The 16,366-nt window shown below is 39.3% G+C and overlaps 1 protein-coding gene across 8 annotated transcripts in view; it reads left to right on the top strand.

Moving 5' to 3' along the window:
* Window positions 1-16,366, top strand: part of PTPRT (protein tyrosine phosphatase receptor type T) — a 469,438-nt gene that overhangs the window by 121,554 nt on the left and 331,518 nt on the right. For all 8 annotated transcript variants that reach the window (XM_063349659.1, XM_063349657.1, XM_063349655.1 and 5 more), the window contains exon 2: window positions 5,093-5,218. In XM_063349659.1, coding sequence (XP_063205729.1) covers window positions 5,093-5,218 — 126 coding nt within the window. The remainder of the gene's footprint in view (window positions 1-5,092; window positions 5,219-16,366) is intronic.

Raw genomic sequence — 16,366 nt, 5'->3', positions numbered from 1 at the left:
TTATCCCTTTTTAGAAGTATTGTGTTTTGTTTTTTTTTTTTTATGTGGTGAGTCCATGAGTTTGACATTGGATGACTTTATAAAACATTCTGCTAATTGGATTTGTTAAAATAAATAAATCAAACACTAATTGGAACGTGCCCTGCCATTATTTTTGCTTACTGAATTAGATATAATGGCGTGAAGTTCTTTTTATCATATTTGTGCACTTATTTAAACACCCCCCTGGCGCACACTTCTGCAAATTCAATTATATATTCAAAGGAGGCATTCAATTTATGCAAGGCTGGTTTACATTTAATCCGGGGGCAAGTCTCAGTAACTGATGATAGGTCTGCTCAAGATTAATTAGCATCACTCAGATGAGCAGTGGCATTGTTACAAGCCTGCAGTGTAAAACAAGAGATATTTTATCCTTCCTGCATGAGCCATTATTTGCTTCAATATGACCCTTTTCAGGAAGGGAAAAGCTTCCTTCTTGTTTGGGTTTCGTTTTGTGAAAAGGGGTCAATACCACATGCGTTATCTAACAATATCAAAGTCATCTCCATTTCCTTTTCTTTTGCCCCACTTAGCAATTGCATTTGTCAGTGTTTAATTTTCAGCCAACCAGGGGAAATACTCCAAGATCCCAGTTTGCTTCCTAAAATCCTCATTCTTATTAACAGTTTATGAAGGCGTAGAACCCCATTTTGGTGAATGTGTAAATGTTTTCATTTTCCTCAAACAGCTTTGTGATGCTGTGGCTAAAATTATTACGTGCAAACCTGGTATCTAAATTCATTGAGTTGGTATAGTTTTCTTTCAATTTGAGGATTATTTTTTCTACATTAATGAATAGGCCTGTTTTGCTGCCAAGCAGTTATGTTTCAATGATGGATGATTTTGTATTAGGATGGATCTAACCTTCCCCCCCCCCTTTATGTTTCAGCATATTTAGATGTAGCTCATATTTAGGTATCCTCGTAGGTGGTTTGTCTTAAAACATGCCCAATGTTAAGCTTATGCTGACATCAGTGAAAATAATACACTTGCCTAGTTTTAGCCTTTTGGCCCATGTTAGTGGGGACTAATTGAATTTCCAAGGACCTTGCAGCCAGGTGCTCGCGTAGCCACGCGGATCACTGGGTCCCACTCGGTGAGCGGGAGGAGCACCTGCTCCATCGGACACCAAATGCCCTGTGTCTCCTCGCTAGTTGCTTTAGGAGCTTATTGTCCTGCACGCACGCTTGAACGTAAGCACAGTTTCACCTCCTGGGTCAACAATGTTCCACAGGAAAGGTATTATTATACTGTGCTTTTCTCAAAGTCGTCCTCCTCGTGGCGGTTTACCCCCTCAGGCAGAGACTGGCGCCTGTGGGGTGTGCTCTGTTCAGCAGGGCCCACCTGAGGCCCGGGGCCCCTTCCCGTGGCGGGTTCCCCGCTCTGCTACCCAGGCCTCAGCGAGGCTGCGGGCCCCGAGGACGGAGGGAGCCCTCTGGGTTTGTCCGGGGCGGTGGCGGAGCCGTGGCTGAGGTGGATCCGACTCTGACGATGCGGTAATGGCGCTGCGGAGCGTCCCTCGGCCCGCCTGGCTCCTCTTCCCGCGGAGGGTAGGGGAAATACAGCCCGCGGCTGGGTTTGCAGTTGGAAGCGCATGTTTCTGTTTCCGAGAGGTGTGTTTGTGCTGGGTGTGCCGGCAGCAGCGGGGGCTGGAGGGGCGCCCGCTGTGAGGAAAGGCCGGGGCTGCCCCGCGCCGGCCGTGGCCGCTCCCTCAGAGGCGGGAGTGTAACCGCTGCGGTGGCTGTGGGAGAACCTGTTCAAGAAAGGGCAAAACGGCAGGAAGGGGGGGAATTGTGTGAGAAGCCATCCTGCAGAGCCCGAGGTCAGTGAAGGAGGAGAGAGCACGGTGGGTCTTGAGTTCCCGAGGTGAAGTTGGGTGGAAATTTGAACCGTGACTGAAGCTGTAACGTCCTGCATGCCATGTTCTGCAAAAAAAGATAAGGCTAAGACCACCTGTGATATACTTCATTGGCAGATGTGAATGTAAGTCACTGTGACTATTAGAGTAACCCCCAAAATCTGTGATATTCTGCTTGTTGTAATTCCTTCCACTTTCTGAAGTTTCTTTCCAGTTCCGTAATACAACGTATGCTGTAATAATGCAAACAGAGGAGTTGCAGACTTCTTAGCTTACAAGTTAATATGGGTCTGGCTCTCACCTGAGTCATTACTTCACTTCTAATTCTGCTTTTTTGACACCTTACAGCAAGAAGTAGATGGAGACTCCCCTCCTCTTGGTACCCGAGATTCACAAAGCCAGCCTGCTTCTCTGGGCCCTTAAAATTGATTTCAGTTTCTTCTCCTTGCCCTCATTTCCTGCAAATTCACCCCTCCAAATTCCCATGCTGTTGCTTCTAGTAAATTAATCCTTCTAGCTTATTGCATTTGCTCTGCATTTGGAGGTTTCTCCAGTAACCTTTTCTTTCTTTAAAATGCAGATGTCTTCTTGCAGCTTTTAAGGCTCTCCACAGTTTATTCTTTCTTTTCTCATCCAGTTATACTATAAAGTTAGCTTTGACTTTCAGACGAGGCACTGTAAAGCTTCCTCAGGTGTTGTCTCTTATCAGCGGAAACTCCTAGCTAATTTCTAGAAGTTCTCACCATATCCCCTTTTCAGCTCCTCCTCCAACTTTACATACTTCAGCGTGTATAAAATAACCTGTTTAGCTGATTATACCAAGATACTGACAATTACATTCCCTGTTAAATGAGGACTGCTACCCTGTCTTTTGCTGCTATGGCATGTTTTGCTTCTAGGACTTTGCAGCAGCACCTGTGCAATTTTCTGTGTGTACATGAGGCCTGTTACAATTGTTTGGCTCAGAGAATTTGTTTACAATCCGTTCCAAGTAATACCTCAGAGACAGCACTGTTATTGTGCACTGCAGTATGCTGAGCAGAGGCTGTGTGGAAATGCTGTGTGTCTGAAGTCGTGCTATTAAAGTGAATCTATCAAAATTAGAATGCCCTGCTTGCCGACTGAGAGCAGAGTATTTGATATCGTCTCTCATACCCAGTTGCTGTGAAAAAGGTGACTTTCAGTTGCATTGCATACTCCCACACAATCCAGAAAACCTTTATTTTCCCTTAGACATTTTAATGAGCATATTTAATATTTTGAATTTGAACTCTTTCACCTAAATTAAATTAAAAAAAATTAGGGAAACAGTTTAAGTGTAATCCTGCTCATTCTGACAGCTGGGAAAGCTTCACAAATACAGTAAATTTAAAGCAATAATTATTAAAATATTGTAAAATAACGACACTTTAGAAATATTTGCAGTGACTCTACTGAAACAGACAGGCAAGTTTGAAAGGGTCATAAAAACTGCTGTAATCAGATCCTATTTATAATGAAAATGTATAATATACCAAATTAAATTGTTATTTTTATAGGACAAGATTGGTCTTTAAACTTTTCTTTAGCAACAGAGGATTTTGGGGTGTCAGGTATTCTATCCAACAAATCCTTCTGGTATATACTTAAATAGAAATAATATGTGAAGTTTTTTAGAGCAACATAGAAAACCAGCTATGGTTGGAGTGCATGTAAAGTCCTTTAACAGAATAAGGATTTAATATGTATTAATGACATAGTATATATTTGTGTTTGTCATTTATGAGGAGGTCCATAATAACTGAGACAAGTTTGGGCTTTCTTGGGAGCTAGAGAGTAGAAAATACAGGTGAAAACTAAAGAAGGCCTCAATGTCCCCTGTGTTGGATAAGTCTTATTGTAAAGGAACCACAGATCACCCGTGTACCAGCTGTTTGTTGTGTGTGTGTCAGCAATGCAGCCTGTGGGAAGGAGTAGAGAGTCAGGAACATCTCTGTGTGTATAACTCTGATTAGTGTCAAGAGCAATTGGCAGTTTGTCTGGCAGAGTAAGTTGGTGTTGCCTTGAGCATTGCTCAGTCCTTGCAGCTCTGAAGTGTTAGATGTATCCAGTTGACTTTGGAGGACTAGTATCTGCAGAGAAAAATTATCCTTGTTTCCCTAAGAGAGAAAACCAAAGCAGTACAGAGACACTGTTGGTGGGATTAAGGTCTAACTGAAAGACCCAGGCTGCCTGATCTAATGGATCCAGTACTGAGAAATGGTTGGCAGACTAAGTTTGGGTGGATGTGAAGAGGAATGTGCCTGAGGTAACGTAAGGGACACTAGCGTAGGAATATCCTACCAGGGAATAAACTAGCTTGATTTGTCTGCATGACACAAAGTTTTGAAAATCTGCGTTGGCATACAAAATTTCATCCCACTGTTTATGGATTTCCCTCGATTCACAAGTGTTCAGGCAGCTGCCAGGTTATTTATGACAGTTAACTACTTCCAAGTATTTCAGGAATTGCAGTAGGAAAGATCACTTAGTCAACAGTCTGGAACGTGTGAATGCTAGTTGCTATCCACTATTTGTTTTTTCTCTTGTTGTGAAGATGCTAAAGGATTGCACTCAAAAGTACTGGCTTGCAAGACCTTGAGGAACGGTCATTTGCCACACAAAGCTTTACGTTGTTATGCAAAAGAGATGATTAAAAGGAAGGTTGCATTTCTGTAGGTGTAACCCAACCTTGTGTAATTTAAGGCTTAAAAGCAAAAAGTGAGGATTCACGGTAGGAACAGTGATGCTATGCTTTTTTACCATTTGTGTTCCTTCTTCCTTTTTTTAATTTTTATTTTTTTAAATGTCTGACTTGGAGTTTTATGTAATTAAGCATCACTTACTGGGATCCAAATGCAAATATTCCTGCATGTGTGCATCATGTGCAATTGTCCTTGAAAAGGTAAAGACAAGAGGTTGAAATAAAGGGAACTAATCTAGTAAATGTAGCGTGGAGCGAAGAAAACACAGGCTTCCAAAAGATACAAAGAGTGGAAAGTTAAAATACATTTTCTGGATAACTTCTCTGCTGCCCAAAATCTAATATGTGGGAAATTAATTTTATTTTTCCTTTTACCTTTGTACTTGGGCACAAAATATTAAAGTAAATGACCTACCATGAAGAGATCTAAATAATTAATACAGGAACTTACTCATTTTTCTTGTTTTTAGGTGGTTGTTCGTTTGATGAGCACTACAGTAACTGTGGTTATAGCGTGGCCTTGGGAACCAATGGATTTACCTGGGAGCAGATCAATACCTGGGAAAAGCCAACAATGGATCCTGCTGTCCCAACTGGTAAGTAAGAAGCCTCAGCAGCAGGGTGGGGTGTATCGTTCTTTGAGAAAATCAGCTGTTAGTCATATATGGGTGTGTATTGGGTCTGGGTATCCACAACAATGGGGTAGGATTTTATTCAATGACAAAAAGATTATTTTAAACACAAAAGTCATCTGGCAACCGAATTAATAAATGCGAGATGGATTTTTGCAACATTTACCATTTGATATCCTTGCTGAATCCTTTTACGCTTCTTATTCCTATTTTATTCTTTATTCCTGCATTTAACAGAGAGAAGATGTTTCAGTATAATGTTCTAAGGTTTGGCCAGCTTTTTACACATTTCGGGATCAGAGAGCTGTCTTATTTTGGGAGATGCATGTTTGAGAGGCCAGAAGAAATAAAGTTTTGTAATGTCTGGGAATATTGGACCTTGTAATTACTATTTACCTCTTAACTGACAGCTTTTAGTTCTCATTCTAAGACAGACAAGAAAATTCTGAAGGAATTAACTGTAGTAGCTAGTGCTTGCTTAGGCTGGGATTTCAGCCGGTAAAATTTTCCTGTGTAAGAAAAATTTTTCAGTGAAGTGAGTTAGCAGAATATCAGATATGCTAACATATATTGAGAACATCCAATAATAGCATAGTCTTCCATGTGATACTTGGAATATCCTCAGAAGAGCTCACAGTATTGGTAATTTCCAATAGTTTTGTTTCTTATTGCAAGAACATTATGTTGTATATGGGAATAAGTTCTCTAGCCATTATAAAGTGTTGTGGAATGCTTTGTTCACATTGGAAAAAAAAAAACCCTTGGCACAGAAAATTTTTTTAAAAATCATAGGTTATCTGTGTTCCTTGCCACCTCAGATAGCGGTGCAAGTCCCGTTAAAGCTGGGGACACAACAGCAAACATACCTGATCAGCCAGTTAAGACTTTGATTTCAGTCCTAAAAAAGAAGTATTTGTTCTGGTGTATTGCACTCTGAGAAGCATGAGTTACATGGCAGAACCAGAATATAATGTTGTTCAAGATGTATTCTTAGGCCTTTAATTACTGGAGGAAGAGACTTGTAATTGCTGGCTGCCTGTTAAGGATCCGTGTAGAGCTGATAGAACAATAGCTCCCTGCCATAGACATTGATAGCCCAGTCTTCATCCCTGTATGCTCCTTGTCAGTAGAAAACAAGCACACAAGATTCCAACCTAGCTGTGGTTGCTCTGTTCTCAAAGGTTGGTTAAGTTGTTTTGTTGTGTTTTTTTTTTTTTATTTATTTACAGCTTAGATAGGAATTTGTTAGGAATGGGATTTGGCTATGACATCCCCAAAGTAGTTAATTGTGAAAGCTATAGTTTTCTGGTCTTGTCTGTGAGAATGTATTACATCACTCTGGATGTTGTTGTTTTTAATGATGGCAATTTTATCTCTATAGTTTCTCTGCTTCTACCCTGTTGTGACCTATTCCCTGTCCCTGGTAAAGACCTAGTAAGAGAGAGACATGACAGATTTTTGAATTAACTGATCCTAGTGTGATCTGAAGGAATAGGAATATACACAGTTTTGATGCAATTTGGAAAGTAAGGAATAAATGGGAGGGCTTACGGGGCTTGGACTGGATGAGTTCAATACTTTGTCAATATCTTCCTGGCCTCCATATGAAGGTGTGTTGTCATCTGGTGTACACTGCAACCCTGCAGAAATCCATAGACAAACAACAGTCTGGAATGGCATGGTAAAGCAAATAAATAAACAAGGCCCAAAATTACAACGTAATTTTTAACAAGGCTTTCAGAATTATCTTTTCTGAAACTAAATAAATACAGATAGGTGTATGTTTTGTCCCTTAGTACATCATTCCGTGATATCTAGTAGTACTAATAAACATATAAAGACGTTAGAGCATCTGCAAATTTAATAAAGGGTTAGACATCAAATAAGAAATGTAGAAAGCTTTATTGTAGAAAGATGCAAAGGTAAAGCAGCCTTGGAAGGTACTGGTAAAGAAATGTTATCTAAAGAGACTTTAACGAGCATAAGGGGAAATGACTCAGTTCCTCATGTTACTAATTGATGTCTTAGGACTATTCCCACAGAACAGTAGGCAAAATCAGTAGGTAGAAAAAGATTGACCACAGCAAATGTGTACAGAAGGCTCTAGTAACAAAAACATGTTTTCAAGAGCTGTCCAAATAATGCTAACCTTGAAGTAAATTACAGTGGTCAATTAGACTGCCCCAAGCTAGCAGAGACGTTAGAGCTATTATTGATAGTCTGTATTGCTGGGTAGAATCATAATGCATGTTGTTTGTATTGGTTACTCATTGAAAATCTGTTTTATGAGAATAGATATTTACTTAAGATTCATCTAGTGGCAAAGCCAGTTGAATAAACTGATGAACAGCAAGTTCCACTCCTACAAGCAGGGACATCTTTAAAACCAGAGTACAAGAACATTGGTGATGGTGACTGACTTTCCATTCCATATAATTTCTCTGCAGCAGCTGAAAGCAGCAGGGTGTAAATCTACTGAGCTACAGGGCGTGAGAGGTGGTAACAAAAAGGTGTTTGTGGAATAAGCATCTTCTGGTGGCCAGCTGTGGCCAGGAAAGCTCCTTAGCACCAGGAGTGACGACAAGAGTGCCAGAATGCGTAGGGTTCTGAGAATGCAAGCAATAATGCAAATTCTCTTCATCAGGACGATACTTTAGACACTACCTTATTTTTGTAGCTGGAAATAGATTAAAATACTATATTGTGGAAATGGTAAAAACAAAAAGCTAGCAGGTATTAGGTTGGTTCAGTGATACTAAGTAAATCTGCAGCACAGCCTGGTGGGAGGCATTGGCAGAAAGCATGGCCTGCCCCCACCCTGGCCAGCCAGCCTACATTAACATTGCTGTCAGAGCTATTTTCTTCTGTAAAATGTATCGGCTTTCATAAGTAGCAGCAGGTCCCTTTGAATTCAACCAAGCCACAGAATTCTGTCCTCCTGAATACTAATGATAATATCTAGCGCTTTTTACAGTACTTTTCATCGTTAGATCTTAGAGTGCTCTTCAAAGGAGGTCAGTACCATGAACGAGGGCCTGAGTCTATAGTGCTGTGTAATTCTCTGCTGACACATTGCTGCAAAGGTCTCTGCCCAGGGATGACTTTCTAGTCTTTATTTTTCAAATTAAAATGTCAAAAAAAAAAAAAGGGGGCGGGGCCACAATTGTTAGCAATGTAGAAGTTTGTAGGCAATTTTTTTTACTCAATTGCTAGCAAATAAACTGTTTTCCATGAATTCTATGATTAATTCCTTAGGGCTGGAAACAATGTTAATTGGGGGATTAAGAACCAGATGTTTGTTGTTCTGAATAAATGTTTCAAAAACATGAAATAAATGAATTGTAGGTATCCAATTCCCAGACTTTGGTGGGACTCTCATTCCGCCTCATTGCATAATAGCAGGAGTGATTATAACAAAATATTCTTTAACAGATGGGTGTTTACTTAAGCCTGAATACCCTCAGTGATGAGTATTCTGCAGCCTTTGGGCTGCTTGTTCCACTCTGAGTTATAAAGATTCTTAGTCCTTTATTTTCCTTTTTATGGCTTCATTATTTTTTGTTCCATCTTTGACTAGGGACAATAATCAGTTATTCCTCTTTTTTATAACCTCTTCTATATAGTTGCATGCAGTTAAGTCTTTTTTTTGCAGGACTAAACATGACCTAATCCTTTTAACTTTTCTTAATTCACTGTCTCATTTCCTTCCCTCTGCCCTATGCCTTCAATCATTGCTTTCTTATCTTTTTCGGGTATTTGCCTAAAGCTGCGTTACCAAGCAGGGATTCAGTATTCTGCATGAAAGTGCTGGAGGGGCACAAGACTTTAATTCTGTTATACAAGTCCGAAGTACAGCAAGTAGTTTGCTTCTGCTCCTCTTTATTTCCATCTCGTAGTTTTTGTTACTCTTTTTCTGTAAATATTCAGTCGTTGTGTGCCAGTATTAGATGATGTGAGATGGACATGGCCCTTTATTTTGCGTTGGATCACAGAAGTTATTTCCTTGGGGGTACAGTAGGGCCTGAGCTTTTCTATGTTTTTGAGGCAGATACTTGGTTAGTACAACAAGGAAATGTGTTGTGCTTAAACTATCCAGACAGAAGTACTGGCCTTATTTTTCATGTTACAACATTGCAGCATTCCAAGGACAATAGACCTGCCTGCTCTTGCAGCAGTTGCAAAAATAATTTAATAATGAAAGTATTTAACACTTACATGTTCAGAGTATTTTACCATCATTTGCTAATTAACTCCAATGGAGACTTAACCAGGGCTGACTAGACTGAAGTAATTACTTTAATTGTATTAAATATGATTCTACTCTGAATACAAAGCCATCGTGCCACGTGCCTTTCTACAGCAACATTCCTTGGTGTTAGATCTCAAGTTTGCTTTTCTGAAGTTTCCCTCTTCCAAGTTAGCAGATGAGCAATTAGCACAGAGGCTGAAGATCTGGCCCCATCTGCCTGACTGCTCACTTCCCGTCATGTATGTAAATTGGCACTTAGTGTAAGTGCCACTTTACTTTCTGTATGTGTGTGTTATATATGCATAGATATGTATCTGTATGCATGCTCCATATCACTGCTGTTTCTTGCTGAATTGCTTTCTAAGAAGACAACCTATTTGCCTAGGAAACAGAAATTTAGATACTATGAATTTAGGGATGAGCAAAATGCTTGTAACGAATTACAGTATTTAGGTATATAGAGTTGGAGTTGCAATGCTTGTATGTTATGTAGCAAGTGCAAATTGCCTCCCTTATTCCACAGAATCCACAAATTTTCTGCAAGAGAAGCAGGACCTGTTATCCACCGAAGGTGTTTTTGTGGTAGAAACAGATACATTTTTCTAAGAGCCCATCTTCCTTTCAATGTCTAACTCATGACTTGGAAGATGCAAAACAGTTGTGGAAAAAGCCACTGTTATGTAGTTTTATGGATTTTGTGTGTATATTACTGTAAAGCTTAAGAAGTGGCAGACAACTAGTGTTGCACCAGTTGCACGTACTTTCTTTGTGCTTCTGCTGTTTACAGTTGAGCTGAAGGATTTGAACTGTTTCATGGTGCTTTGGTAGACTATGGCAGGTTAGTACCAAATGGCTGCTAACTACACCACTAGTGTTCATGGCAGTTGCAGCACTGTCAAGTCTGGTACCCCCTTCAGAGATCTAGTTGCTCTATAATCTTCTCTCGTGAACTTGGAGGAGGAGTCTGTACTGAATCCTCTTAATGGTGGACATTTTGAGATAATAATTAGCAAGGTTAAGGCACAAATGTGTTCTGAGTGCTTTCTTATGTCAGTCTGCATGGCCCAATAAAGTGAATGCAGCTCAAGAGCCCTTTAGTGTGTGCAACTCACTACTTCCCTTGAATGCACTGCACCACCTCACTAAGAGTTTGTAGCAGAATTTTTCTTTTCTCTTGCAGCAGACATAAGGGATGTCTCCTTTATGTCTCCTCCCACATGTAATTGGGTGTGTTCTTTTGTTCCAGTAACTGGAGGGCTCTCTGAGCTTCTCACTGGAAGAACAGAAGGGTTATCATCATTAGTGTTGCTTCGTGAACTACTCATTTAGCGGATGAGCATCATAGACATGATGTATATATGAATACCAGATGGCTAAATTCTTCTTGGACTCGACTGAGCTGAGTGAAGTTAGTCTAATAGGCCAAATGCTTTCCTATGTCACCTTCCTGTTTTTGTTGAGTAGGACTATGGAGTTACAGCATGAATGAATAATTAAGAACTAGCTTTCCTTGAGGAAGGTGATAACCGTCTATCTGTGCCCTCATTGAAGACGGGCAGGATCCTTTAATTTTGTTCAGGAGATTACTGATTTGAAGTGTTAATCTCTACAAAGAAGAGAGAACCTCTGTGCATAGGTCAGACATTTGTCTTTTTTCCTTCAGGCTAGAATGAATGCCAACAGGAGTTGGACTCGACGTTTATAAATTTGAAACGTGATGTGATACAATTTTTCTGTGAGTGTATTAATTCTTGCTTACAAGAAAATACACAAACAAACTTGTTAAAGGAATAAATTAAAATTCAACTGTGTACATGATGAATCATGATCGAGTTTTGTCTGAGAGGGGAGAAAGAAATTTGGCTCAGCTGTCTGTATATCATTTTTCTCCAAAAAATATTTTTTGCAGGGGAAATTACTAAGAATGACTCAAATATGCTTCTCCTCACTCTTTCACTTCCATACAAGTAAATACATTAGTCTGGGGATAAGTAATGAACTCAAAGTCATTTCTTAGCTTTTAATGTCTAAGCAGAAAGGGATCTCTGGAAACTTTCCCCAGAGCATTTTTATTTTGCTGTTTACTATACAGCTTCATGTCTCTCTTTTGGGGTTCTTTTTTATAGCTGCAGTTGTAAATTGTTCCTCCCCATTTCCAGAACTTCATCCCTATTTTACATAAACCTGAGTTTTGGGGCTTGATTGCTGAGTTTCCTGTATTTATTTTAGTTTTGTATGCATGAGAATGTTGAGACTATAGGGAAAGTGTGCTATTTTTGCCCATGCATGAATATAGCTTTAGCAGGAATGTAACCTTGCAAGCAACCAGAGGGAACTTTTTCTGCACTATGGCCTTTAATTGCTCTATCTTACTCTATCCAGTAAAGCCCCCAAAAGCCATTACTAGAACTGACCGTAATGCCTGCTCAAAGCCCAGCATTAGGATTTAGATGTCCCTCAGAGGAATGTGTTGTCACTAATATCTCATACAAAGCCTGGGTTGTCAGTAACTAAATTATACCTGCCTTAGTGTGTAATTTTGCTTCTTCAGGCAGGGAAAGCCAGCAATGAAGACCACAAGCAATTGCTGCTTTTGGACAGAACTGATTTCAGTAAGGTAACAACTTAAAGGAATTAGGCTTAAGAGTGATTCTTACCAAATATTTGCTTTCTATCTTATGTTGCTGTGTTCTAACACCAAGTAGAACCTTTCTTTTGTGATTAGGCATACTAGTTCTGGAGGGAACAGAAATAGTGAGGGAGGATTTGACCTAAGTATGTGTGAAATTTCAGACCTGTAAGTTAAGATCACACTTAAAAGCTAAGTAGTTAGCTAGCTATTCCATGATGTAAGATGCAAGAGTTGATTTAATTAAGAATATTTACCCCTCTGGAAGCCTTCTGCTGAAGGGAAGCTACATCTCAGTTCTTAATACTTTGTCATTCATATTGTAAATGTGAGATAGAATTTCTCCTTATATGCCACTGAGAGAGGTTAGCGGAAGCATACTTCCACTTAGATGTGGATGGTACTTTGGTACTGAAATCAAGCTTAGCAAGGACGTGTAGACTTCTCTGAACATGAACGGTATAAAGAAATGTTATCAAAGGAATCCGAAAGAATGACTTCTAGGAAAGCCTTTTAATGACCCTGAAGGGATTGCTGTCTGTAGGGAATACATGTAGTTACTGCACCTTGATGTGTTAAAATGGTACATTTGAACTGTTGTCGGTCTATTTCAGATCCTCTTCTGTGAAAGCTGTCAGAAACAGAGCTGTTTGTGAATGTCAGGACCTTTCCATTATCACCATTAGTGAGACTATGACACCTTTAAAGCACTGCCATAACATCATTCAGCATCACTCTAGGAGGAAGGACAAGAAAGCCATTCATTGTCGTATGTGGTTTTCCTCCATGGTTTCAGTACTGAAGCATATTAATTTTTCTGAGCACCTGTTAGCTCTAGCAGGAACTGATGCCTTTCAGCATCCTAGCACAGTCTGCATTTTTTGTAATCTATTATTTTGAGCTCTATTAGGACATGCTGTCCAGATGCCAAGCGTGAGTTGAAACTGTTTTTTGTTTGAGAGCCAAGTTAGGGAATTGTATAGCCACACCAATGGAAAAACATTTCTCAATAAAAACTTTTAAAGCTTCTGGAGTTGGGGAATAGAAGGAAGAGAGGTTTCTTACAATAGATGAAATCTAGTTTAAATTCTGTTGAAATCAGTATGGTTGTACTGAAGCAAGAGTAGAACACAAAACAAGCTTTGATTAAAATCTTCTGGTTTAAATACTTATTTCTGTGGAAATTCTTTTTGTAGTAAGGGTCAGATTGGTCGTTTAATGCCCCTTTGCTCATATTGGAAAATTCAGAGCAAGAAGAGAAGCATGCTTAAGGAAGAACAGGAGTAAACAAGGTGCATAGGTAGAATGAGGGATGGGGAAGGTCTTTTTGGCAAAGATGGAATACTAAAAATGATACATGTGAAACTAGTGGATATTAAGGAACAGAGGAAAAGCAGTGACTAAAGTAGGGAAAAAATGTTTCGGGAAGAATAGGTAGATTCGAGTGACATTGAAGGAATTGACAGGATTAGGGAATATTGTATGTCTAGGGAGAGCTTAAGGCATTTGTCACAGAACCTCCTCTCCATTGGGTATTTCTTCTTTATCCTGGAAGGTTGGTTAGCATACTAGAGATGGAAAAATCCAACCTGACAGAAGTTCCAAGAGAAGAATCACCAGAGAAATCCGCATGGGGCAGATGGACAAAGTCAAGATAGACCAGGTTTGAAACAAGGAAGGAAGGAGAAAGTTATGAATGAACAGACAAATGCTGACAGATAAGGATTTACAAAAGGAGATGCTGAGAAAATTGTAGGCAAATTACTCTTCAGAATTTATCCAAGAAAGCAACTGAGGCATTAAATAGGCATTCAGACTAGAGGCTGGGCAGAGTACAGAAAAGGCAAAAAGTGTAGTTAAGGCTGTTGCTCAGTCCCTTGTGCTTTAATAGCAGAGCCTTGCTAACTCTGTCTGTATGAATTTTCAGCTTTTTGCAGTTGCTTAACATAGTCAGAATTCTCCTGAAGTCCCTTAAATTCAGTGGAAACTGGGTATAATCTCCTACAGAGACTGTACGCTGCGGTGGATTGTCTGGCTAATGCGCTACTTTTTTTCCCATTTGTCTTGTTTTTCCCAGTGAACTCTTGTCTTTCTCCTTTCTTACTTTTTTCTTTTTTTACTTCTATCACAAAACCATCACGCCACTTAACAGACTCTTAGCATTTGAGTACAAAGCTATTGTACAGTATCTAAGATTCCAGTGTTATGAATTATTTAGCTAATGCTGTTTCTTTACCATAGGCCTGATTCAGCGTATAGTGAAATAAATCTTTCACTAGAAAAGTCTTTCTACCAGCTTCAAAATAAACAGAATGGAGATTCATAATGAGCAGTGTATGTAGTCTCAATTTTCAAATACTTCCCTATTTAGTTAGCAGGATACATATTGTTTGGATGGAATGGTAATAACAACCCCTGTTCACTGGTTCCACTGAGAATTGTTGCTATTGGGAATTTGTGGGGGGGAAAAGAAGAGTTCGTTTTTTATGCTTAGGAAATATTAGCATTTGCTATTTCCAGTGTTAGATATTTAGTACATGTGTAGTTTGGGACATGAAGAATACTGGCCTTAAATAAGTCTGTCTTCTGAAAGTCATTTATACAAGTGCAAAAGTAAGTTGATAGCAACAATATTCAGATATTCTCATGGGGAAAAATAACGTATGCATCTTCTGCCTAGGCAATCCAACCTCCTCCGTATCATTCACCTCTTTTAGACGGGAGTGGAAACTGTTGTGGTTGAATTCCTTTGAGATGAAAGTTGTAATATTACAAATTATCATTTGTTTTCAGTATTGACTAGAAAAAATAAATGCAATTATGTTTGAATGTTGAAAATTAAGGAAAATAAAGCAATTGTATGTGTTTGAGGATCTTTTCAAATGAAAAGCTGTATTCACTGAATTGTCATCGGCTGTTTTTCTTACTGTCATGTTTCATGATGTGAACTCTCAATTGAATGAACAGCTGCAGTAAAAATGGCACTAGCCAAGTCACAGGAATTCACAGGAAATTGAGACATTTCAGGCTGTAACACAAGCCCTTTTGGGCCCTCATTTACCTTGAGAAATACTTGACTTTTTATTAGTATAATGTCTATAAATACAGAGAGGTGTCAAGCCCTTGTTTGCAGTACTTGCGTTTCACGCTTTGGGTAGGCCTCGTGGAAACAGAACAGAGACGCTTCACTGTCACCATAGAGAGGGTTTATATTTCTAGTTGTGGAAACAGTTTTTTCTTCTGGTATACTACTTCGGATTCATTTACAGTGCAAGCATGAAGGTAATATGAAGGAAATGTCAGTGTTGATCAGAAGGTTATTCTAAGGAAAGCGGAATAGGAAGCCTACAACACAGCTCAGGTGTCTTAAGAGCCTTCTTGCTTCATCTAATTCTTCTAAAACAAAACTGTACTTAACACTAAAAATCTGACCACTTCCCTTTGATGTTTGAAAATACCATCTATTGTCTGGCATGGATGTTGGCTGAGTGAGGCTGTAATCTCAATGGGTGTTTTTACCCATCCTTCCCACTATGCCTGTAGCGCACACAGCAGCATAAGCTGTGTGTGGACGCATGCTGAAAGAACAAACTTAGAGGCAGTAAGTGGCCTGCCATCTTCAAACCCACAAAGTAGCGGAGCTGGTTCTCTGATTAATTTTAAGATGCTTTAAAACAAATGTTTTATGTACTGAAAGTTTATGCAGCGTTTCCATTTTTTAATTTACTTCTATAGCACACATCTTTAATGTCCAAGTTAGTAACTCTAAGCAGCGTGATTAACATTTTTACAGGATAATTGTTACTGACACCTTCTCTTGAGTCAGTCTGCTCCATAAACTCAGGCTTAGCTACTCACCGTTCAGATACCACATGAAAATATAAACTCTTCAAAAGTTGCCTTTCACTCAGTCCCTTTCTTGTTTTCTTGTTTTTCTTGTACGACACTTTTTTGTATTTCCTTTTTCCCACAATACCATCTTCATTTTATAATCTGCTCCAGTTATAGTAGTGAAGATTGAGCTGTGAAGAATCTTGGCAATAAAACGCAAATCACCTTCTCCTTCACCTCCAGCCTAAGCAGGATATAATCAAGGTATTTAAAAAAAACAAAAACAAAACAACAAAACCCCACAAAAAACCCAACCAAATCCCCCCCCCCCAACAACAACAACAACCAAAAAACCCAACCCCAAACTGTGAACTAAATTAACTTCTTGCTAAATTTAATGCCG

Source organism: Chroicocephalus ridibundus, chromosome 12 (assembly GCF_963924245.1).
Source record: "Chroicocephalus ridibundus chromosome 12, bChrRid1.1, whole genome shotgun sequence".
Classification (NCBI taxonomy): Eukaryota; Metazoa; Chordata; class Aves; order Charadriiformes; family Laridae; genus Chroicocephalus; species Chroicocephalus ridibundus.
Note: the sequence above shows the minus strand (reverse complement) of the source record. Positions and strands in the feature narration are given on the sequence as shown.